This window comes from Lacerta agilis, chromosome 16 (genome assembly GCF_009819535.1).
Source record: "Lacerta agilis isolate rLacAgi1 chromosome 16, rLacAgi1.pri, whole genome shotgun sequence".
NCBI classification, from domain to species: Eukaryota; Metazoa; Chordata; class Lepidosauria; order Squamata; family Lacertidae; genus Lacerta; species Lacerta agilis.
The window spans coordinates 36,429,141-36,454,315 of record NC_046327.1 but is presented as its reverse complement, the minus strand read 5'-3'; the positions used below and the strand labels follow the sequence as shown (position 1 = coordinate 36,454,315).

Here is a 25,175-nt window from a genome sequence, read left to right as displayed (position 1 = left end):
AGAACGTCCCCTTTTCATCAAAGAAATGTTGGAGGGTATGGAGTTGTGAGACCCCCCAATCCAAGGAGCTACCAGCAAGTAACTATACAGCCTTTAGAAGACATCTGAAGGCAGCCCTCTATAGGGAGGTTTTTTTTAATGTTTCCTGTTGTTATGATTTTATATATAACATAAAATTATTATGGAATAGGACATTCCTATTTTCATTGGAGAAATGTTGGAGGGTGTGTAGAACGCCTGCTCTTATTGAGCATTTGCCCTGATTTTAATTGTGGTGATGAGAGTTATCTTCCTGTCAGTCCATCATTATCCCACACTTTTTAGTGAATTTCCCTGTCACTTCCCTAACTGCAAAAAGTTGTCTTTTTAAAAAATGGATCTGTTTGCAATAGAGTACTTTAATTCACTTTAATTGTACACAGCTGCATTTCCAATACAGTGGTACCTCTGTTTATGAACAGGATCTGAATTGGAGCCCCGTTCGCAATCCAAAAGGTCCACAACCTGAAGCATCGCGTCTGTGCATGTGCGCGACACGATTGGGTGCTTCTGCGCATGCACATGACAGAATTTTGCGCATCTGCGCATGCGTGAATTGCCGAACCTGGAAGTAACCCGTTCCAGTACTTTCGGTTTTGGTGCGTTCGTATCCCGTGACGAACGCACCCTGAAGCATTCATAACCAGATGTACAGGATGGGAATCCCACCCACAAAATAGTGATAGTCTGGAGTTGACAGATAACTCAGAGTCCAATGGTTACCTAAAAATTAATGCACTGGTTTACTGCATAAGCTTTCATGGACTTCAATGAATGCAGTTGAGAGGCGTATATATACACATGGGTGCAATGGGGTGGAGGAGGGAAAGCAGAAGCTAGAATTAAAAGTAAAAGGTAAAGGTAAAGGTACCCCTGACTGTAAGGTCCAGTCGCGGACGACTCTGGGGTTGCGTGCTCGGGGGAGCCGGCATTTGTCCGCAGACAGCTTCCGGGTCATGTGGCCAGCATGACTAAGCCACTTCTGGCAAACAAGAGCAGCGCACAGAAACACTTTGATGGTGTTTCCTGCTTGGCAGGGGGTTGGACTGGATGGCCCTTGTGGTCTCTTCCAACTCTATGATTCTATTCTATGAAACACCGTTTACCTTCCCGCCAGAGCAGTACCTATTTATCTACTTGCACTTTGATGTGCTTTCAAACTGCTAGGTTGGCAGGAGCAGGGACCGGGCAATTGGAGCTCACCACCATCGTGGGGATTCGAACCGCCGACCTTCCGATCGGCAAGCTCTAGGCTCTGTGGTTTAACCCACAGCGCCACCCGCATCCCCAGAATTAGGTCTATCACAATTCAAGTAGAGCTTAAATGTTTGCAAAGTCAGCACAGTCACCTTTCCCAAGAGCAATAATCGGTGTATTTTGTTTATTTTAACTGTTAACTGGTGGAGGTTATAGAAACTGGTACACATGACACGTAAAGTATTGCCCTGTCATCTGTAATAGGTGCCAAGGTAAGGAAGCTTGATTTTAGCTGGGTGTAATAGAGCAGAGGTTCATGCAGGTGGTCTATGGCGTCTCTGCATTTGCGCTTGGAGATGAGAGATGCCACATCCATCACATTAAATATTCATTTGGATTTTAATTGTATTTTTATTGCCTCTTTTTATTTCTCGGATTGTATTTCACTGTATTATGGTTTGCATTCTCTGAAATTCAAATTGTAATATGATATACAAGAAAAAAAGAAGTGATAAAAGTACAATTAAGAATCAAACAGCATCTAGCATTACAACTGCTACAGCTGGAAGAAATATCATTATGTAGGTCCGCCAAGACCCTCAGCAATTTTCAAGTGCTCTGTAGTTGCGGGGGGGGGGGGGGAGGAAAAGTTTGGGAACAACTGTAATAGGAGTTTAAGGAAAATTCCTTCCAGTAGCACCTTAGAGACCAACTAAGTTTGTTCTTGGTATGAGCTTTCGTGTGCACGCACACGAAAGCTCATACCAAGAACAAACTTAGTTGGTCTCTAAGGTGCTACTGGAAGGATTATTTTTATTTTTTATTTGTTTTTTACTACGGCAGACCAACACGGCTACCTACCTGTAACAGGAATTTAAGGAGCAGGCCTTAAAAGGAACAACACCCAGCACATAGCTGAGGTGTAGTGGTTAGACTGTGGGACTGGAACCTGGGAGAGACATGGGTTCGAATCACCACTCGGCCATGTTGTTCACTTGGGAGACCTTGGGCCAGTCACAGTGTCTGAGTCTCACCCCTACCTCTCAGGGTTGTTGTGAGGATAAAATGTTGGCGGGGGGAGAACTATGAGCTCCTTTGAGGAAAGACCAGGGTATAATGCAATGAATAATAAATGATAATATAGCCAAAGTTAAAGTCTTCGCACAGGCTGAGAAGCTGCTGCTCCTTCTGCTGAATCTAGTTCTCTCAAGCATTTCTACTGCTCCTGCGCTTTTTGCCAGTGGCAGGCCAAAATAGGGCTATGTGGATGGTGGGGCCGGCATCCTTGCTGCAGCACCAACTGATTGCTTAGCAAGATGTAAGATGCTCATAGTTGGCAGCAGCGCCGATCTTATTGTCTAGTAGTCACTCAGCCATGGGCAGAGGGCAATAATTGGGGGTCTCCACCCCCCCCCCCAGGAAAAAAACCGTACAAAGGCTAAGCGAAGAAGGGAGTGTCTGGTGCTTCTTACCCTGGGGCTTTCAAAAGAAAAGGGTGGGGGGGGAGAGAAGAGCTGTAATGCCACATCTACATCCCCAGCTAATTCACTCTGGATCCATCAGCCTTGACAGCGCAGCCCACAAAGGGCCACTCAGGGAAGAATGCCCAGTCCCATTTAAACTCGCTTCTCTGACAGGCAGCAGCTGAATCCTGCCGTCGAGCGGCACATGTGCCCTCCCCATTGCAATCCCTCTCCCCAAATCTTATCCATGCCCCCCACATTTATGTTGGCCTCTTCACAGCTCTTTTCTGCTTTCTTGCTTAAGGTCTCTTTGTCTGCCTGTTCTCTCTCTCTCTCTCTCTCCATGCCGCCCCCCCCCCCCCCGGCCGCCCCATCATCCATGATATATAATCTCGGAGCCAGGGGGAAACTTTAAATTCTTCTGCTTTCTTTCTCATTCCCAGCCCATCATTGACAGGCCCTCTCCTTCCGTCTCTCTGCAGCTCCGCTCCCACCCACCCCTGCCACCCTCAAGATGATCCCTTATTATGGGGAAGAAGCGTTTCTGCCTTTAATCCCATGGGAGCTGTCTAAATCCGGACCCTTTGAAGTTATTTTCTACGCAGTTGGCTGAAGCTTCCTGCCTCGTGGCAGCATAGCAAATCTGCACCTTAGGTTAGAGGTCACTGCTGAGCTCTGGGACCTTGTTCGCCCAGCCGCTTTGGCCTTGGAGAGAGTTGCCCCTGCGCATAGGCCAAAGTATTCTTCCTTCTCTGCTGAGTAACTACAGCTAGCCTGTGTTATGGATTAAGGGGCAAGTCGTAAACCTTTCTTACTAGAAAATAACCTATGTTGCATGGTGAATGTAAGGAGCTGTTAATGCCATGCCCTTTTAACATTTCCACAGACAAAAAGAGGGGCCATGGGAAGGATCAATGTCTGGTATATACCCAGGGATGGAGGAGCAATGCGATTCAGGTTGCATTTAAAGGCAAATTTACCTGTATTGCACTTTCTGAAACCATAAAAGAATTAATTGAAAAACAGCTGTCCTTCACAATTCACATTCCCCCTATACACTTATCCAGCCAAGTTAAGAAAATGCATATACTAGGGTACAGTTTGCATTTTTAAAAATGTATATATTTAGTGAAATACATGCAAATACAAATAAAAATAAAAAAAATCCTTCAGTAGCACCTTAGAGACCAACTAAGTTTGTTCTTGGTATGAGCTTTCGTGTGCATGCACACTTCTTCAGATACGAAAGCTCATACCAAGAACAAACTAGTTGGTCTCTAAGGTGCTACTGGAAGGAATTTTTTTATTTTTTATTTTGTTTTGACTATGGCAGACAACACGGCTACCTACCTGTAACTGGAACTTATGCAGATGCATTATATTAGGCAAAACAGCATACAAAAATGTGCACATTTGGATAAATTTGCCCTAAAATGCTGATGAATTTTCATGCAGACTTTAAAAAATAATAATCACAGGCTGGCACGGAAATGCAGAGTGGAAAAATGAGAAATGAACAAAAACTGAAATGAAACAGTTACCCCCTGACCCAACACACACCCAATACACAATCCTTACATGTTCTTGAGGCCTCCCCTGCCTGCTTTATGTTAAACTGACCACAAGAAACACCCTGATATTTTTTTAAGGCCATTATAATATGCTTTAATCACATTGGGTTTGTTTACAGTGCAGCTGCAACGCCAAACACATTCACATTTACCTCTGGATCTGTACTCTCCCAAGGCACACAAAAAGCAAAAGAAGCCCATGTTGATTCACAGGGGGAGAATCTAAACTAGATCTTTATGGCAGAATGATTTATTTACTTCCTTTCTATTTATGTATACCCTACCTTTCCTTCAAAGAGACCTGCGTGGTTCCCCCCCTTTCCCTTGTATTTCAACTTCACAATAACCCTGCAAGATGGGCTAGGCTGAGGTACTGACCCGGGTCACCCAGTGAGCTTCGTGGCTAAGTAGAAATTTGAACCCTGGCCTCCCAATCTGGCACTCCACTCCACTGGTTCTCTGCTGTGCAGTGGTGTTTTCCAATTCCACCCTGAGTTTTTGCATATGATTTATATGTGCCACAGTTGGGAAGGATCTTCCTAACTAGCCACTTGGAATTTAATTGAGCCAACCCAACATTTCCATCCCAAATGTTACATTACAGGTAATTTGCCACAGAGCAGTTGTTGTAGCATGGGGATAGTGATTCAGCAAGTGATTTTCAGCTCTGACATAGCAAGTAGAAGACAGCTTCTTCATGTAACACTCTTTATTCAGACCAACAAGACTGGGGAACTAAGGAGAGGGATGCTACATTATAGGGACAGAAAGACTGGCTAGAAAGGATACATTTTGGAGGGAACAATCTCAAGCAATCACAAAGCTGCCTTTTGGTGGAAACCAATAAGACTGAGGATCCAAATGCAGCAACTTGAATGAACCAATAGTAGCTGTTCCTTCTGGAACAGGAAGGCAGTTACTTTCCCCTAATGTGAATACAGACATAGTAATACAGATATTATAACCCTTGAATCAATACACAACAGCAATATTTGTGAAAACGGGGATTGTCCCTGATAACTGGGGTGGGTGGCGGCAAGGGTAGACATCAGTTGGAGAACATGCTAAATGTTCCCTTCTCTTCATGCTTTGCACCCAGGAGTCCCAACCATGTGTTTTCAATATTTAAAGGGGTTTGCCATTGCTATGAAGCTAAGGAGCATTGCGATGCAGAGGGAGGATTTGGTAATAATTGGGAGTCCCATCTCCCAGGTGTGCCACGCTGTGTAGTACCAACAAACCGTCGGCCGTACTCTTTGGCAATTGTTTTATGTAGGTTGTGGGGAGAGGAACGTGAGGGAATCCCACCGCTGACTCCATCCATTAACCTTGTGTCAGCCGCTTGCCCACAGAGGGGGATAAATAATGAATAATCAAGCAGAGCAGGCAGCGGCCAGAGGCTTCTTTGTGTGTGTGTGTGTGCCTCCGTTTCTGCTGTTTCCATCTGCCAGGGTCATGTGAGGGTGGAGAGATGGAATGGGATGAACATGCTCATGCTAGACCCCAAGAATCCAGGACGCAATAAATGGTACGAGAAAGCTGAACATGGGCTTGCAAACGTCATCATCCGCTTCTGTGCTATTTTTCTAGAAAAAGAGGTGCTGAAACTCACTGTCAACCCTTCCCTTGTTCTCTTATAATGGCAGTGGCACACACCTGGAAAATGCCCTGATCAGCTTCGTTAATACCTTCTCGTATTGGTTTTAATGGACTTAGTAACGGATTACTTTAGCTGGATTCGGGGCCTAATGTAAGGTGCTTAGGGTTGGGGGTGGTCTAAGTACAGAAGATCCCTCAGCAACATGGAGAGTGAGGAATCTGTCATCTGGGCTACCTGTTCCAGTCACTGTCTGTGTCCGCCCCACCCAGTCTAAAAAGCCCAGACAGAATAAATTTGTATTAGATGGAAGAGAGTGGTCTTCTGGACATTGTAGGGCAGTGGGCACCTGTGGGAAAGCCAGATTCAAAACTCTCTGCCTCGCCTATTGTATGAAGCAAACTGGATGGGATATTTGACCTCTTCTGAGGCTGAGTGTGATCTGAATGTTTAGAGAATCGACTCTTCCTTTTTGGTAGGGAGTCCCCAAATTTTAACACCCCACTAAGAACATGGCTGAACCCCAGAAGCTATTGGAAGGCTGCTGTGATGCACCAGCCAGTAGACCAATCCTTTCCCTTTACTCTCCCCTATTTGCATATTTGAAATTCCAAGCTCTTTACTAGCAAATGCAACAGATTTCAAATATTCCCATTATTTGGAGGAAAATACTGCAAATAATAAGGATACCCCAATTGGGATCGGTGTCTTCATACATTTTCACACTGAAAGGGTACTTAATATTTTGACTTATTTTTGTGTAAAAATAGTTAGATGTAATAGAAAATAGGAGGCAGCCATTTTAAAACTGGACATGTGTTCTTTAGTGCAGTGTTTTTCAACCCTTTTTTGGGCAAAGGCACACTTGTTTCATGAAAAAAATCACGAGGCCACACACCATTAGAAAATGTTAAAAAATTTAACTCTGTGCCTATATTGACTATATATAAAGTAATTCTCTTGAATTTTTCCATTTTTCCCACGGCACACCAGGCAACATCTCGCGGCACACTAGTGTGCCGCGGAACAGTGGTGAAAAACACTGCTTTAGTGAGTGTAAAACAAACAGCCAGTCTGCCTAAAGGAGGTTTTACCTCTGTCTTAAAGCTGCTTGGATTGGATTCAGCATAAGCAGGAAGGGAGCAGTCAGTAATTTTGGGCTGTAGCACAGGGAGCCCTCTCCTTCCTTAGGCCAGCAGATAGCCCAAGCGGCAGCCATATAGGCCACGTGGTAACTTGAAAACAGAAAACTCGGCAAGAAAGTTATTTATTCCCACTCCTGAATGTACCTGCAGGAATCAATTCCTTTAGGGGTCAGAGCCTGAGGAGGTGCAGACAACAGAATAATGGCATGGGGGTGTGCCAAGGAAAGTGGGTTCAGTTCCTATGACTTGGGTTGCCGTAACCCCCTAACATCGCAGAATATGCTTCCCACACATCACCAGTAGTGGGAGGTGGTGGTGGGGGTGTTGTTTTTTTTTGCTGTGCGGTTACAACATTTCCCGAACTGCCACGATGTGTGATTCATGCCATCACCAGTCACTGGTGTCCATTAGTGGCTGGCAGCGCCCACATAACATTTTTATCAAGAGCAGAAAGCCAGTGGGGGGGGGGGGAGCATCAATCCTACCCAGGGCCTGTCACAGCCACCCTTCCTCTCCCCTCCGCAAGTTGGTGATTTTCACCCGCCAGCCGCCGCTAATGGCCTCGTAAATGAAATTTTATTGTTTCTGTCTCAAAAAAGTCCAGAGAGGAAAACGAGCCAAGATATAAATCCTGAGGAGGGGGAGGGGGGCAATGATCTCAGAATAAGTCTGGGGGGGGGGACGGAGGGGAAGGAAGGGGAAGGCTCTCTCTCCCACCCTTTCAGACATAGCTCATTTGAGGAGAGGGGATTAAGGACCCCTCCCCAGTTCAGCAAGGGGACAGAAATCTCATCTCTGGGAGAGGAATGGGTTAAAGTGGGCCAGAGTAGAAACCTCGCCCAATGCCGCTAGAAATTTCTTTCTGTGCAAAGCACACGAGGCTCTCAAAATCAACCCCAAATGGAGGCAGCCTGATTTTGCGACAGGCTCCAACCAATGGAGCAGCGATCCAAACCCCAAAGAGGCTCAGATTACTACAGACGCAGCTAAAAAACCCAACAAGCCGGTCCTCGCAACCCATTGGGAAATGCACATCTAAGCAGCAAAGAGGCTTGGCAGCTCTAACTGCTCCCAGGCCCAGCCTGGGATGATCAAGCATTTCCCTACAGTGAGGTGGACGAACAAAGGCAAGACCCTCTTGCCTAGTTGTTGTGTTTTTTTAAAGGAAATGGAAAGGTGCTGTGAGCAGGGAAGGAGGAACCCAGATGGCCAAAAAGTCAGATGGAAACCATTTCCAGAGAGAGAGAATGTCATGATTTCTGATTGATTGGTGCCAACCCAATAAATGATGTGACTCAGGGTCCCCTGGTTCAATACCCTATTGACTATACTGCACTCACTTCCCTCCCTGTGGCTGTGCCTGTGTTTCCTTGGCTATTTCTCTGATCTGCCATTCTGTACATCCCCTTCTCCTGTCTATCTTGCTATGTCACTTTTTGCAGCTGCAACTTCAACCATTTCCTTCCCAGGGAAGGAGAATCTGTCTAGTGAGGGTCACTTTGTCCTCTTCAACCAGGCCAAGGACAAAGGGGAAGGGAAGAGGGCAGGTGTGGGAGCTGCAACGGGCACAGCCCTGTGGATACCCACTGTCTGAAACAGTCTTGAACGCAACACTTGTTGTTGTTTAGGTCGTTCAGTCTGTCCCGACTCTTCATGACCCATTGAGCAGAGCACGCCAGGCACTCCTGTTTTCCACTGCCCTCCCGCAGTTTTGGCCAAACTCCATGCAGTCACTTCAAGAACACTGTCCAACCATCTCGTCCTCTGTCATCCCCTTCCCCTTGTGCCCTCATCTTTCCCAACATCAAGGTCTTTTCCAGGGAGTCTCTCTTCTCATGAGGTGGCCAAAGAACTGGAGCCTCAACTTCAGGATCTGTCCTTCCAGTGAGCACTCAGGGCTGATTCCTTAGAACGGAGAGGTTTGATCTTCTTGCTGTCCATGGGACTCTCAAGAGTCTCCTCCAGCACCATAATTCAAAAGCATCAATTCTTCGGTGATCAGTCTTCTTTATGGTATGGTCCCAGCTCTCACTTCCATACATTACTACTGGAAACCCTAGCTTTACTATATGGACCTTTAACTATACGCAACACTACTTACAAGGAAATTGGAAAGTACCTTTAACTGCATTGCATCTCCTCTCACCTGCAGTGGCAGCCCCTCCTAATGTTGCTAGACTACCACTCCCATCATCCTTCACCATTGGGCATGCTGGCTGAGGCTGATGGGAGTTGTAGTTCCAACAACATTGGCCAGTTGTTGGGACCGGCCCAAGCAGGCGACTGTGAAATTTATAGGGATGAGAGGAAGGCAGGAAGTGCTTTTTGGAATGGTGCAATGGGAATGTTTGATTTTTTTGGCCCTTGCCTGTGGGCAGAGGGGACATTCAGAGGTTTGCTTGAGGCAACGAAACGTCTTGGACCAGCACTGGAAGGAAAAAAAACGATTTACAGCACAATCCCAGCCATGTCTATTGAATTCACTGGGGTTTGCTCTCCCATTAGTGGTAGTTTACCCCTCACAGAGTTATAAATTCCAGGAACCTTTAACAAACTGCAGTGCCCAGAATTCTTTGAGAGGGGAAATGTGCTTCGGATGTGTGGTGCAAATGCAGACTGTGTCTGGGAGGAGAAGGCTCAGTGGCCCCAATTCACGTGCTGTACAGTGGAAGAGGATTGAGTGGTGAGGAGAACCACTGTGTGACCAGGAGCTGTGGAAGTGAGACATCAGATGAATGAAGCTCATGTGCTGATTTGAAACAACCAGACAACTCTTTGACTTCAGGCATCTTGTGGAAGGATGGGAAACCTGAGGCCTTCCTGGATGTTGCTGCGCTATATTCGCTCTGGGTGATTCCAGGCAGATGAGTGAGGCTCAATCACATACAGTACTGGCAAATTCAGGCTGTGCAAAAAAAAAAAAAAAAAAAAACCTCTCCACAACACATCCCCAGCCAGATCAGACTTTTTGCTATAAGGAAAGTGATGAGGAAATGCACTGGGAAGTGTGGGGTTGTGGGGATAGCCAGCAGATGGGACGACCAGTAATTCTGGAGTTCCTGCTCCCACTGCGCCGTGAAAGGGTCCGCTGGCTATGATCTGAAGGTAGTTGTCGTGAGTTCTGAAGGTTGCTGATGTTTCTGAAGGTTTTTCTGCAGGTATCTGGAAGTTCCGAAGATTCCGGAGGTCTCCGGAGAAGAAGATAGACTAAACTAGGTAGCGGCCAAAACTTAGAAGGCCAAATAAAAGCTTTTTAAATAAAATGAAATAAATACTAAGAGACTGCAGTCAATGGTGAAGAAGCTCTCAACTGCTCTGTGCGGCTGGTTTCGCTTTCGGTATCTCTCTGGCTTGTCTTGCACTGATGTTCTCTCTGGCTTGTCTTGTGCGTTCTTCACACACGCTACAGAGAGTGGAGGCTATTTATTGAAGACTCAAACACCGTCATAACATTTACATGAACCAATCACAACCTTGCTTCTATGCTAGTTTTTGGGTGGGAAACTAACTACTGACCGTTATATTGGCCAAATTGGCGCGCTTCGCCCAAACGCGGAGGGATCCATGCAGCAAAACTCCCTGCTGGATCCTTTGCCCTTCCTTCCTAACGCGGAAGGACACCTAAAGTAAACACAAACAAACAGGTGCAGTAGCACCTTAAAAACATATTGCCACATGGGGTAACACTTGCTTAACACAATATCATGTAACCTCCCCGCAAACAAATTAGAATGTGTGTTGAATGAGAGTTAATATCCCCATACCACATCACAAAGTTTGTGCAAACAAATTAGGATAAAAGTTTGATCAACAGGTCTGGAAGTGACCCCTGACCATTGGCCAGGCTGGCTGGGGCTGATGGGAGTTCCAGGATGCCCTTGAGGGAGAAGGTTTAACGGTGCCTGGGAAAGGGGCCTTTTGTAGGGGCTGTTGCATTTTAATTTGATTTTGGTGCTTTTTGTTTAATTCGCATTAGGGTCTGCCCAAATTTTCTCTCCTGAGGATGATGTCATATTAAAACAACATTATTTATTGCTGCTTTTTGTGCACAAAATCGCCCAAAGTAGTCCTCAAAAATTAACATACAGAATGAAGCAAAATACCAATTACAAAACAAATTGGATTGCAGAGAGATTAGATGAAGCTACATGTGCTGAAAGGATTTTTAAAGCAACACAGCAGAAGCCCAACATGAGAGGGGAGACGAAACAAATGCCGTTGTCATCATGTTGCTGCACACATATGTTATTGCTCCAACTGACGCTGGGTGCATCTCTCTTCCTTTTCACACTTTCCCATCTGCAACTGCACATGACCTTTCCACGCACACCCCAGTTCACAGCGCATCTTGCATGCATTTGCCATACTGTTTCCTTAGGCTTCTGGCATCAGACTGAAGGTCTTGCCATCCCAGAGAACAGTGCCCTGGTGATACCGTGTGGATGTAGTTTTGCTCTCACGCCATAACAGTCTGTCACAAGCTATTGTACGACTGGAGGAGTAATGCCCTGAGAGTACGGCTGTTATGAGATTACAGGCCATCACTAAGCTGCAACGAGTGTTTGCCCAGGTTTGGCAAAATGCAGCAGAATTCAGAAAACAAAGAAATTATTTGGGAATATTTATTCACTCTCAACAGGTCCGGCTACCATCAGGCAGTGTGAGGTGGATGCCTCAGGTGGTAGACTTGGGGTTCATGAAAGGACGGCAAGTGAATAGGTTATTTAATGTTGCATTTTTGCTCCCAGGGAGAGGCACTTGTATGTTTCACACAGAGCTAATGTATGAAGCACCCCTGATGGAAAGAGCACCCACAAAAGGGCCATAGCCCTTTAGTGCTGGATCTGATCCAGGGCTGACTCCAAGATTCAGGATGCTGAGCCTAGGTCAGATCCAGCACTCTAGCAAATTTAGCCACTAGCGATGACTTGTGGCCACAGGAGCACGCTCGAGCTGCCCTCGGTGGTTGAAAACTGCCAGTTAATTTTTCCCATGGTGCGCCAGAGTGATGATACATTGGAGGCATTGTGGGTAATTAAAATGGTGGCTCTTGGAGGGGGTGAAATACAATGGCAGAGCTGCGGGGTGGGAGAGAGCAGGGCGGGCACATGTTACGGGCCCAACACCTACCTGAGGGTGCTGCATGCTGACGCCAAACCCATTTGACTGGGCTCCCAGGATTCGCTCCAGGAAACGAAAGCTTGGATTCTGCAGCCAAAGCTTTCAAGCAACTATTGATTCTCAGCCCAAATTCTAAGTGACCTTGTGCGCTAAGAGTCTTGTTGATTTGCCAGTGAAACCTGCCGCTAACCCCCCGTTTCACCACGGCTGCTGAATGGTGCAGGCTGCCACTGCCACCCGCCTGCTTCCTGCTTCATTAGGCGTCACCTTGTGGGCTTCCAGCAGCATTAATAAAGCCTTTAACATTGTTAATTACTTCCTTGTCTGAGAAGAGGCTTGGGGGCAGCAGCCAGAGCGAAGCGAGCGGCTGTTAATAATGCTGCTCAGAACTTGTTGCCTGTGCTGTAGCTCAAGGCTTTCCAGACACTGTGTTGTGTCGGCTGCAGGGTGTCGGTGTGTTGTGCAAACACTCCCTGCGCTCCTCCTAGGGCTGGAAGGAGGTTAGTTTAACCTCTGGTTTGCTAGTAAAACTGAATTGAAAAGGTAAAGGGACTCCTGACCGTTAGGTCCAGTCACGGACAACTCTGGGGTTGCAGCGCTCATCTTGCTCTATAGGCCGAGGGAGCCGGTGAACAGCTTCTGGGTCATGTGGCCAGCATGACTAAGCCGCTTCTGGCGAACCATAGTAGCGCACGGAAACACCGTTTACCTTCCCGCCGGAGCAGTACCCATTTATCTACTTGCACTTTGATGTGCTTTTGAACTGCTAGGTGGGCAGGAGCTGGGACCGAGACATAATTTTCTTTTTCCTATTTCCTATTACTTTCAGGGTTTTTTTTGTTTTGTTTTCTTCTTGTGTTGAAATGTATCAGAATTTCTGAGTTCTTTGGAGTCCAAATCTGGGAAGGGGAAGCAGGATGTAGTAAGTTAAGCCAAGAAAATGTTCTTGCAGGCTTCACGCTCACAGTCGACACACACTCACCTTAAGTCACAGCCGCACATGCAACACCTTCGAATGGTATTGCCTGATGTTTTTTAATGGGGGAATAATTTCTGAAGAAACATATTCCATACAGGAGACCTGTTCGTACCTTTTGCTTTAGTTCAGCTGGAAGAACTGCTCCTTCATTTTTCAACCACTAACACAGGTTAGAATCCCTGTAATTATATTCCCTTTCAGCAAACACTGAAAGGGTTGACTCTGCAATAAAAGGAGTTGCTTTGTACGTGTGCATGTGTGAATGTGAACATGCATGTGCTTGTTAAAGGAGACAGGCGTAATTTTGCAGCCCCCTTAAGTCCACCCATCCAGGGAGAGAGAGCACACTTCTGGCTAGCAAGAATCCTGGGAGCCTCCCTTTTTCCTGTGTGCTTCCCCATTCAGACCCTTCAGTTGTGCACATAACCCAGAGTAAAGTGGTAGACTGACATGGTGGAATACTTCTGGGCTCTTGCAGTAGCAGTCGGGGCTCTCAAATTTCAGCAGCACTCCGTGCAATGTCAAAATTTGGCATGCCCCCACTTCTCGTGCTCCGTCCTGTACAGCATTGTTGTGGTGCCCCCTGAAGCTCTTTATGCTGGGTCAAACCGTTACTTCATCTAGCGCAGAATTATCTACACTGATTGGCAACAACTCTGCAGGGGACATTCCCAGCCCCACTTGGGAGACTGAAACTGGACTTTCTGCATGCAAAGCAGCTGTTCTACCACAGAGCCACAGCCCTTGCTCTGTGAAGTGGCACAGTCCAGAATTCTAGTGCCTCAGTCAAACACAATGCACTCTGGGAGAGATGACTTCATAACTCAAGTTGTACAGTTGCAGGTTGTAGAAGCTGGGGTGCAATATTTACTGTACTGTGCTAATTTTCTACTTGCAGGGAGATTTTTTTTAAATATAAGGAAGTGCTGGAAAATAATGTTTTCCTCCCCTCCTCAGCTGCAGGTTGAAATGATACTGGGTCTCGGCATCCTCTGGGAACTTACTTCTCCAAGAGTCATTTTTATTGTGCATTCATGATTATTTGATCCTGCTTTGAATACTGTTTTCACCTACCAAAGTTCCTGTTTCTTTTCCATTCAGTGTGTGTTCCCCAGCTTCCTGCTGAAATCTTTGTAACTTTTCATACCACAAAGGTTCCAAGGTTTTGTGTTGCTTTGTTGCACTCAGTCCTGTGCCCCTCTGGGTGGCAATCATGCAGTAATGTCGGGGAAGCATCAAAGAACAGCTAATAAAGCAAAATGATATGTGGATGCTCCAGTATAAATCCGCCACCAATGCATTATTCCTGAGTCACAATGCACCCACCCACACCTGCTGAGCAGCACCAGTCTGGAGGGGCCTGGGTGTGGTCTTCAAGGAGCCCTCTCATTTAAAGACAGTCGATAACTAGGCCTCAGGCAGCCATACTCCACCGAGCCTGCCTGTGTCTGCCTGTAAATCTTTAGCCCTGACACACATACACACCCTCTGCCTCTGGGTGGAGAGAAAGGAAGATTATAATGCGAATCGGATAGAAGTTCAGAGCAGCCTCATAAAGATTAATTACGATCAGGGGGCTTTTAGCACATTAATTGCGTACGGAAGTGGCATTCTATGCCAACTGCATCCTCAGACAGGGGAGAGCTTGGAAAGGGAGGGGGCACAATAGAGATGCCCACTCTCGATTTTCTGAGCCAGAAAGATGTATGTGGCATCACTGGAGGCCCAGGGGTAGAACGCAGAGCTAGCCAGGATGCATGGGTTCAATTCATGGGCGTAGCTGGGGGGGCAGGGAGGGGCAGCCCCCCAATCAATAAAAATACATAGCTAACTAAGGTTCTGCCCCCCCCCCTCAAACAAAAGCCCCCCCCAAAAAAACCAAAAATCCTGGCTATGCCCATGGTGGGAGATCTGAAAATAATCTGCTAAAGGTAGAAGGCAGATGCCATCAACAGATCAGGCCCCCCAGGCAAGAGCCCTCCCCACTGAAACAAACCAGAGGCTCTGGGCTACAGGTTGGCAGTGCAGTTCCTCAGAACGAGGCCAGGTAGCTGAGATCACTCTCTGGACCCTGTTTTTTCTTTTATTTCTCTTTCCCTGTGTGCTGAAGCATGTGAGGTGTATCACTAAGAAGGCTCAGGGGCCAAGGTGGGGAGGAGGCTGCTGTTTGCATCTTCTCTGCCCCCAACTTTCTTCCCATCTTTGCAGCCGGGACTCCGGGGGTTCTTTGCCAAGCCTGGGGGTGGGGGGTGGGGGGTGGAAGGCAATTCAGTGGTCTAGAAGAAGAAAGGGGGTAGCAGTTTGATTCCTCCCCACCACCAGATCCTCAAATCTACAATCGGAGATCTCAGCCTGAGGAAATGGGTTGCAGATGATGTCCGGGAGGACGCTGGGGAGCCCCTTCTCCTGCTTCCAGAGACACGTGCTCCCTGACCATCTGCCCTGGCCTCCCCTCATCCCCGGGGGGTAATAAAGAGCCACTCAGGGTGAGGTTTTGCAGAGCCCAGATGTGATTGATTCCTCCTCCTTTAAAATAAAAAATGGGGGGGGGGGGAGAGAAAAGCTAGCCATCGCAAAGAAGAGAGCGTTCATGGTTCCCCAGAGGCACACAAGAGCTTCAGCAGCTGCTTAGAACTGGGGGTGATGATGGGATGGAATGGGAATCGCCTTCTGTACTGATACAGAAATGCAGCTGTTTCTGGGGAAGGACCAGCAAGAAGAGAAGCTGTCAGCCACTCGCCTGAGCAGCAAAGGCCAGCGCCAGATGCATGCGGGGCGGGGTGCAAGAGGCCAGTTGGCAAAGAAATGTGCGCGTAGTAGGGAGGAATTCTCGCCGGAATGATCTCTCCGTCTCCTTTAAAAGGGGGGCGGCTTTGGAGAGCCGAGGCAAAGCGGCATAGGGCGGGGGAAGGGCGCCATCTGGTGGCGGTCTTGCTCCACTCGCGCAGAGCCAAGCGCGCCGCCCCGAGCTAATCTGGCGCTTCCCCGACAGGCGTCTTGCTTGCTCCCTTTCATCTGTCGCTGAAGAACCATCGTGCAACCGCCTTCCCCTCCCTGGTACGCTCCTTTTATAGTAAGGGAGTAGTTGGATGTTCCAGCCCCAATTCTAATCCCTTTCCGGACCCCCGCACCCCCGCACCCCACTTCCAGGAACCGCGGCGCTGCCAAAGATAGGGATAATTAATGGAGGCGCAAAAGCGATTAATGGAAAATGCATTTCCCCCCCCCAAGCCGCACATCTATCTAGCAATGCCAGGATCCAGAGAAATAAACAAGGGGGAGGGGGAAAGTGAGGGAGTTTCATTGGCTCACCAAAAATGAAGGGGAAAAAGGAGGGGAGAGCCTATAATTGGCACCCCTGAGAGACCCGGCGCGGGATGATTCACACGGCTGGAATCCTGACATATCTCTGCAACGAAACCTTTTTAGGAATGGGCAAAAGTGTGCTGTGCGAGGTGGCAGGACGCCAAAGGGAGGAGAGAGGAGGCGGATCCGGGGAGGGCGATCTCTCAGACAACCCAGATCAGCCAACTTCCCTCCTCCCCTCAAGAAATGCCATCATCGCCCCATTCCGATGGACGGGGCTGATGTCATCTCAGACCATGCTTAGCATCTTGAAGGCAAATAAAAATGCTAGACGGCCTACAAATGCGGCTTCCTTTACTGCCTTTGATCTTCGCTTCCCTCCTACAAGGTGGGTCACTCTGGGCCATGTTGTCCGTTTATTTCCCTGTTTTTCTAAGCTCATCATGTTGATCCCAGGGAGAAAGTGGAGGCTGGTCCACTGGGGTTAAGAGGGTTCTGCACCCCAAACTCAGCCAGTCCCCACCTGCCTGCCTGATTTATGGCCTCCTTATGGCCAGTCCAGGGTCTCTCCTGCCAATCTAGGCACATGAGCAAGTTGGTAAAGAGACTTGTGTGCGTTCTATTATCTTGGTCCCAAGTCTTTTAAGGTTTAGGTGTCGATTTTAGCCCCGTGAATTGGGGTCAGGAGTACAAAGGCAACCAGTGCAAGCCTGTCAAGTCTGGTGCTGTATAACATTCGGGACCTGACAGTTGCATTCTGCACTAATAATTTCTGAAACGGTCTTCAAGGATCGCCCCACTTACAGTGCATGGCAGTAATCCCACTCTGGAGGCTACCAGAGCATGGATAACTAGGGCAAGACTATCCTGGTTCAGGAACAGCAATGGCTGGCGGGAAGAGCTCTTGGGTCTTTTTACACAAGCACCAACCCAGGTTTCAGCATGCGTGCCTTCAAGAGGGAGCTGCAAGCTGCAAGTGTAACTTACGACAAATGCCAAACAGAAATTCAACAGGTGAAGCTTTCACCAGAATGCAAAGGTGGTGACAGAGGTGGGGACGTTCTGCTTGCTGCTTAAAAGTAGGAATCCTGCCAGAAAGAAAAAGGCAAATCTTGCTATATAAATATGACTTCAAGGCCAGGCCATCTGTTTTGGCTCCTCTGCTGCTTGGCCCCACTCCTCTTCCTCACTGCCAACTATTGGCTGCTTTCCACCTGGTGGCAAGAGAGACAGAGAGAAGCAGCAATGGGGATGGGGAACCTGTGTCTCTGCAGATGCTACAAGGACTACAACTCCCATTATCCCTGACCCTCAGCCATGCTGGATGCGGCTGGAGGGAACTGGAGTCCAGCAACACCTGGAGAACCTGAGGTTTTCCATGGCTGATGTAGGAAAGAACAGAACGGAAGAAGAGAAGCATAGATCTGTCAGCTTCATTTAACTCCAAAGTCACAATTTATAAACTCACAAGCCTCAGAGCACTGCCTTCTTGACAAATTTGATGAAAAAAGAATTGATGGTTTTCCTGTTTCTATTTCTAGAAAACAGATGGCTTTCCCTTTTCTAAACAATGAACATCAGCATCTGTCTTTTTGTTAGAATTTTCTCTCTTATGATATCATCTCAGTTCAGGAGCCTCAAAAAGAAAAACCCCACCCCAAAGCACTATGATTTAAGATTTTGCTTGTGTTTGTGTAATTGATTAATCAATATGGTGAGCCGGCTCAAATATATTTAATCAGTTAACACATGCAGACTATAAAGTAAAGCACACTGGATAATTTATTAGAGCACCAGATTCCATGTACTTTGTCTTATATCAAAGCAGTCCCAGGCTTGTCTGCTTTTCAGCACCCAAAATCTATCAATGTCCAAGAGTATCCGAGAGCAAAGAGTTCCCCGCTGGCTCCAGAACACAAAGTAACATCTTGGCTCTAAGGATGGCATGTTCAGGGCCTCCTCTAAGATCAGTAGCCCATGGGCAAGTCCAGAGTCCAGACAAGACTATTGGGAAGTTTCCTGTTGCAACCATCTATCAAGCCACAGGAGGCCCAAACAGGTCCATAGTTTCCACCACCAAGGAGAGATGCTCCAGGAATGAGCTGATGGACACACGCAGAATGCGGGCTTCATCTGCTCTCCATCGACTGCAAAAAAATAAAATATATATATTTTGTGTATACTGAAACATAAAACGTCAACACTTGCACTACAGAGTCCTATGAATATGCCACTCCTTCTGCCAATATCCTCATTCTATTCCAGTCCTTGAGCTTCCCTTTTACTCTTGGCAGACACTGGGCACCTGGTCCAATACATTTTGATGCCAGAAAATTACTTTATGCTTATCATAGCACCACCTGAATGCAAAGGACTCAACAGAGAGGATAGGAGGAATTATTCTTATTATCCTCCTCCTCCTCTATATAGGATCATCAGCATGTATAGCACTTTACAGAAAATACAAAGGGATATATCTCTGCCCTGACAGGTTTACAGTTTTAAAATTTGGCAAAACAGAGGAGGGAGAGGGACGTGGGGGCAGGCGAAGGAGGCAATGATTTGACTGACCAGTGTCCAGGTTTAGTTAGAGGCCTGGCTGCTGTAGTGTCCAAGGGGTTCTCCAATGTGAAAGATGATTGGAGGTGGGGCTTGAAGGAAATAAGCGAGGAGGATGCACAGAGGTGTTCTGAGAGGTGGTACCAGGCATATGGGGCACCAGGGAGGAAAAGACAGAGTTGTTTCGGGGAACATAAGATGTCTAGAGGTTGAGGAGCAAAGATCACAGGCAGAGATGTATCGCGATACAAAAATGCTGTCATAAGGGTGGGAGAGCATGGCCAGAGGGCTCTGAAGGCAAGAGCAAGGAGTTTGTGATGCTTCCGGGAGCAGGCAAGGAGGAGGAGCATTTTATTGGAGTGCTGTGAGAGATGAATGATTTTGGCAGCTAAGTCAGCAAGGGGAGACAACAGAATGTCGGGGTGCAGAAGTCTCCATCTCTGTAGGCAAGGGATGATGACAAGGGCATCCCACCAACTCTCAGTCACTAGCAGGGGGCACAACACCCCCCACCCTTGGGGAAGGGCCCCAGCTCAGTGGGAGAGCAGCCACTTTGCATGCAGATGGTCAGTCCCTAGTAGGTCTGGGAGCTATGCCTGTCTGTCTCCCTGAAAAACTGCAGATGGTCCTGTGCTAAATGGATGATAGGCAGATTCCTACGTCAACAGGAAGTTGTCCTGTATGAGCCTCACAGGAGGTTTGCAGAAGCAGGTCTTGCTCAGCACACCACTTTATTTTACTTGCACCCCACTCTTCTTCCAAGTTATGCTCAAAACAACCCTGCAGGATAGGTCAGGCAAGAAACAGACTCATTCCAAAGGGTTCAGCTCCAAGGGCCTTCTGGCGGTTCCCTCCTGTGAGAAATGAGGTTACAGAGAACCAGGCAGAGGGCCTCCTCGGTGGTGGCACCCGCCCTGTGGAACGTCCTCCCATCAGATGTCAAGGAGATAAATAACTATACAACTTTTAGAAGACATCTAAAAGCAGCCCTGTATAGGGAAGTTTTAAATGTTTTATATTTTTATATCTATTGGAAGCTGCCCAGAGTGGCTGAGGCAACCTGGTCAGATGGGCGGGGAACAAATAATAAAATTGTTGTTTTTTCAAGTCCAACATGCCATCCGTTACGGCGTCACCTTGTCACTTGTGCAGGAGACCTTCCAGCAGGCTGCACCCAGGACCCAGAGCCCACCATCTGCCCCAACTGCTGCCACACATCGCAGAGCAAGGGGGGGCAGAGGCTGGGCCGCCCCAGGTACCGCCCTGGGGGGTGACACTTGTGGCAGGGCCCCGCCCCGCGATCTGCGCAAGGCAAAGCTGAGCTGGCCGGCCGCTGGCGCCAACTTTCCCTTTAAAAAAGCGGGGGGGGGGCCTTTTTCAGTGCTCAGCTGCCGCAGTGCGGAGCCGATTGGCGGGCCAGCAAGGAGGGATGTCATGCAACGCCCCTCCTCGCTGGCCCGCCCCTAGCCTCGATGCCGCGGCTCCACCCAGGGAGCCCAGTGCCAAAAAAAGCCCTGAAAGGGGGGAAAGGGAAGCGTCTGCTTTGCTTCCCCTCCCCCCCCCTTTCAGCGGTTTTTTTCGGCCCAGATGTACTACACACACCCGGAAATTCCGGGCATGCGCAGGGCATCTGACGTGCGTTGTGATGCCATGACACACACGTCATGCCCCACCCCCAGGGGGTGCCCGCAGGCAGCAAAGAGGCTTCCTCCACCGCTGGCCTGGCCAATACTCACACATGCAAGATGTCCTCCGTCACGTCCAGTTTCTTGCTGATCCCTTCTTTGCGGGGCTCAGGGTCAGGAGCCAGGGAGCCCAGTGCAATCTGGGCCAATGCTGGTGATGGAAAAGGGATCCTCAGCTCACTGGTGTTGGGGGTAGCGATAAGGAGCATAAAATGTACAAGAAAATTCCCACCACACACAGGCGCACACTGCCTACCTTTCCAACAAGAGACTTTCTTATTCAAGTTACAGGTGTTGGTCTGCCATAGTCAAAACAAAATAAAATGTAAAATTCCTTCCAGTAGCACCTCAGAGACCAACTAAGTTAATTCTTGGTATGCACACGAAAGCTCATACCAAGAACTAACTTAGTTGGTCTCTAAGGTGCTACTGGAAGGAATTTTTTATTTTATTTTGTTTTTTCTTATTCAAGGTCACCTTTGTATGTTTAATATTTCTGGGAGAGCTTCTAGTCCCTGGTTTTCGACTGCGGAGTTATGACACGGATTAGAATCCCTGCTTATCCATGACTGTGGATGGGAGAAAACTCAAGAGCAATGTTCAAATTGCAGGGTGGAGGGCAGAGGGGGGGCCACTTTTGTGCCAACCTCTTTCGCCTACTATTTTTAGAGGGGGATTTTGCATCAGGGAAGCAGGGGAAGATATGTTATCAGGAGGGGGCCCAGGGCATGTGGGTTTCATTAAAGGCCTTCCTGCCTCTTTCCCTTCACCCCACTCAGTCACCGTTCTGTCCTATTTGCAGTTAGTGGTCAAAAAGCATTAAAGGGCAATTTATCCCCATTTCTCTCCTCAAAGAATCCTGGGCACTGTAGCTTAACCCTCACAAAGCTAGAAAGTGCCCATAATACTTTGCGGGGGAAACCCTAGCAACCCATCACCTTGATTTCCCAGCAGCTCTAGAAATGCAACTTAGCACACATGCATTTTATTCAAATGCATGTTGGGGGTCTGCGCTTAGAGTTCCTTCAGCAACACCCTTGCAGGTGACCACGGACTCCGGCCCCCTCCCCAACCTCCCAGCAACGGTGCTCAACCTTCCGGATCCACATCGCACTTCTAATCCGAACATACAGCACAGGACCCGTTCCTATTTTATTTTTACGGGGTACATCCGGGTTTCCGTCGCAGGACTGATCAAGGCTTTTGCACTTTTGGCACGTCAAAGGCGTGGGTATTTTGGCAGGAGCTGAAATCCCGTTTCGTTCTGCAACCGGTGAAACCCATTTCAACCGCCTTTACACCTCCTGCCTATTTCCTGAAAGGCGGTTGCCAGAGGCTTTCGGTGCCAAAGGCGCGTTTACGCAGAAGCAAGTTCGGCGGCGCCAAGCGGAGCTTGCTCCAGGCAGGATGAGGGTGCACAGGGGCGGCCGGGGGCCTGATCCACCCACTCCCCTCCTTCTTGCCCCGCGATCCCGGCGTTGTCCTCCCCCACAACCTAGTCCGGGAAACTACTGTCCCTCCCACCCAGGAAATGAATTCCTGCCCCTCTTGAAAACAAATATGGCGGTGGTGATGGTGGGGGAACCGCGATACCTCCCTCCAAGGGACCCAGGCGTCCGACAGCCCCCCACCCGGCCCCCCTCCGCGGGCGCAATGCTGCCTCGTCCCTACTGCTTCTTTTTCGCCGGATACAAGGCGAGGCCTGGCCGGGACACAGCGCTCCCTCCGGCCGCCGCCTGTCCTTCCATCGCCTCAGCCGCCTCCCCCTCTTCCCCACGTGGGCGCCGAGGGGTGGATCCCAAGGAGCCACCAGCCCACGTGGGGTGATCCTTCCGAATCCAAGCTGTAGCGTTGGAGACGAGGTGGCGACGAGTACTGTACAATAAATACAGAATCTCGGGAGCATAACTTGCCAATCGGCCAATCATTTTTGGTATAAAGTACAGCAATCCCGCGATCTGCGTGCATTTAACTTGCACGCTTTCAGCTTTCTGCGCTCAGTAGTTGTTGTTGTTTAATTAAAAAAATTGGGGTGGAAAGGATCTGGGAGGAAAGACTTGGGCAATCTGGCATGCCATTGCACCCAATGTGTTTTGACTACACGCGATTTTGGCTTTAGGTGCGATTCCCCCGTAAGTTGAGGGCTTTCTGTACCACATAATCAGAGCCGGCCCACTGAGGAGGCCGGGCAAAGCACCTGCTTCAGGTGGCAAAACCACAAGAGGCAGCGCTCTGCCCACCCCTTCTGCCACCTTGTGGAACGCTCCCTCCTCTTGCTGAGCTTCACAAGGGGGGAGTGTTCCAGCCAGGCAGTCACATAATGGTATTTAATTTGTTGCTGATTTAGGCCTCTGCATAGTGAAACAGGTTGCAGCAAGGAGACTACTGTCCTCTGTCAGTGGAGAAATCTATGAGACACAAGAAAATGCAGATAGGATTTGGGTCCCATTTACGCTATACATTTAAAACACATGGCTTCCCCCAGAGGATTCTGGGAACTGTAGTTTCATAAGTGTGCTGAGCATTTTAGATCTGAGGGGTAAACCATAGTTCCTACAATTCTGGGTGTGTGGGTGGGACCATGTGCTTTCAATCTGCTTTGCATCTATGGCGTAGCTGTGACCTTTCACACATGCTTGGTTTTCTGAGAAAGCTGTAAAAAAACAAACACAGAGGTTTATGAGTACTGCTGTAGATTTATGGTGAACCCGATGGTTTGTAGAATCATGTATAACTTTCCAAGTTGGTCTCTGGCCAGGCCAGAGCACTTCTGTGGCATGAAACCAGGCCCAGAACATTGGTACCAAATGAATGTCACATTCAGTGTCCCATGCACTTCATTCTAAAAAGGTAATATTGGAATTTGATGCAAGAGGGGAATTACATGCACTAAAATAAATAGTGGAAGAGGAAGTGTGAGTCCATTGGTGCTCCCATTCCCCAATCTACCTAGTGGACCTTCAGCCAGAAGACACACAACTGTATTGCTGCTACAATTACGATAGAGCATTTAGAGATTACTTGTTCGTTATTAGTGCCTATCGCCACCTCTGATAATACATTGCAGTTGAAGGTATTTAAATATATTGCCTTAGGAACAGAAGCACTGGCGAGGATCCAAATTTTAGTATTTGTCGGAAACCCAGCAACTATCAACCCTATAGTACAAGTTTTCACCAAAAAGCCAGTAATACAATTTGGGTCAAATTAAATTTCTAATAAAGTCTCAGCATTTATGAATCATGTTTTCTGCCTTAAACAGGCATACCTGTACCCCAGGCAAAGAAAATTGGGAGCTACATGCCTCCTTTATCTACAAGATTTAAGGGTACAGGCCTCTGTTCCAAAATGTTTCATCAATGTGGGTTATTATGATTTTGTGTGGCCCCACTCTGGTCATTAGTGGAACAATCAGCCACCCCCTTATGTACGAGTCAAAATGACCAGAGATTCGGGATTCATAAAATTTCAAATATTTTCTCAGTCATCTCAGCCTTACCATTAACAGAGAAACTTTTCTGCCCTTTATGTACAGGAAAAAAATGATCTAGGCTCATCCTTCCTAATTCTGAATATGTTTGTGCTTAAATGTTTGCTGGACATTTTTTGCTTTAAAATGGTTGGCAAAATGGTGAAAACCTCTACTCACTCCAATGCCATCAGTAGATCCACCCTCAAAATGCCTTATTTGCTTTTTCACACTGAAATCAGCAAGGCAACAGTTACAGACAAAGGAAGCAGTTTGATGCATCAGGTTGTATCTCTTTTAAGTATTCCTTGTGGGAGGGGCCCCAGTGATGGATTAATCCATATATCCGGACTCACAACTGCTAGCTGTGAGCACCAATAAACAGATGAAGTTCAGCTCCAGAGGTTTTGAAGTAATCCTTTTTTATTTAAAACAAAATTTAAAAAAAAAAAAATCTTTCCAGTAGCACCTTAGAGACCAACTAAGTTTGTTCTTGGTATGAGCTTTCGTGTGCATGCACACTTCTTCAGATACACTGAAATGTTTAGCTTTTATTTATAAGCTAAACATATATATACACAGATTATACAGACTGTGTGAGTTTCAGTCACCCAGCAAAGATGAGAACACATTTTACCTCAGAATACTCTCCTCAGAACTGACAGTTAAGAACAGTTAGGAATAACAGTTACCAAGTAAGCTCCTCCCCCTCTCTCTCCACTGAGTCAGGAGATTGACAGAAAGGGAGGGATGAAAATGCTAACACCCAGGGCCCCAAAATGGATAGCCTATTGTTTTAAAAAAATGCTAAGAACCTGTTAAAGCTATCTATCGACCTATCGATCTATCGATCTATCGATCTATCTATCTATCTGGATGCAGGTGACGCTGTGGGCTAAACCACAGAGCCTAGGGCTTGCTGATCAGAAGGTCGGCGGTTCGAATCCCCGCGACGGGGTGAGCTCCCGTTGCTGGGTCCCAGCTCCTGCCCACCTAGCAGTTTGAAAACACGTCAAAGTGCAAGAAGATAAATAGGTACTGCTC

General features: G+C 47.7%; 1 protein-coding gene and 1 long non-coding RNA gene across 2 annotated transcripts; both read right to left on the bottom strand.

Moving 5' to 3' along the window:
* Positions 1-18,182: 18,182 nt before the first annotated feature.
* Positions 18,183-22,445, bottom strand: LAGE3 (L antigen family member 3). Its single transcript, XM_033173893.1, has 3 exons — positions 22,355-22,445; positions 20,714-20,842; positions 18,183-18,565 (listed from the first exon to the last, which is right to left on the bottom strand). Exons 1-3 carry the CDS (start codon positions 22,408-22,410, stop codon positions 18,454-18,456), a joined length of 297 nt encoding a protein of 98 aa, XP_033029784.1. The 5' UTR covers positions 22,411-22,445; the 3' UTR covers positions 18,183-18,453.
* LOC117061205 lies at positions 21,188-22,343 on the bottom strand. The gene is made up of 2 exons (XR_004428052.1): positions 21,541-22,343; positions 21,188-21,510 (listed from the first exon to the last, which is right to left on the bottom strand). It is a non-coding gene; the product is annotated as an uncharacterized LOC117061205 (long non-coding RNA).
* Positions 22,446-25,175: the final 2,730 nt, after the last annotated feature.

Bases quoted from the DNA above. Each gene is read 5' to 3' on its own strand.
- LAGE3 (XM_033173893.1), bottom strand. From the start codon at position 22,410: ATGGAAGGACAGGCGGCGGCCGGAGGGAGCGCTGTGTCCCGGCCAGGC. The intron at 20,843-22,354 runs GTATCCGGCGAA...CCCCAACACCAG, and splicing joins TCCCGGCCAGGCCTCGCCTT to TGAGCTGAGGATCCCTTTTC. The intron at 18,566-20,713 runs GTGAGTATTGGC...ATTTTTTTGCAG, and splicing joins ACGGAGGACATCTTGCATGT to TCGATGGAGAGCAGATGAAG.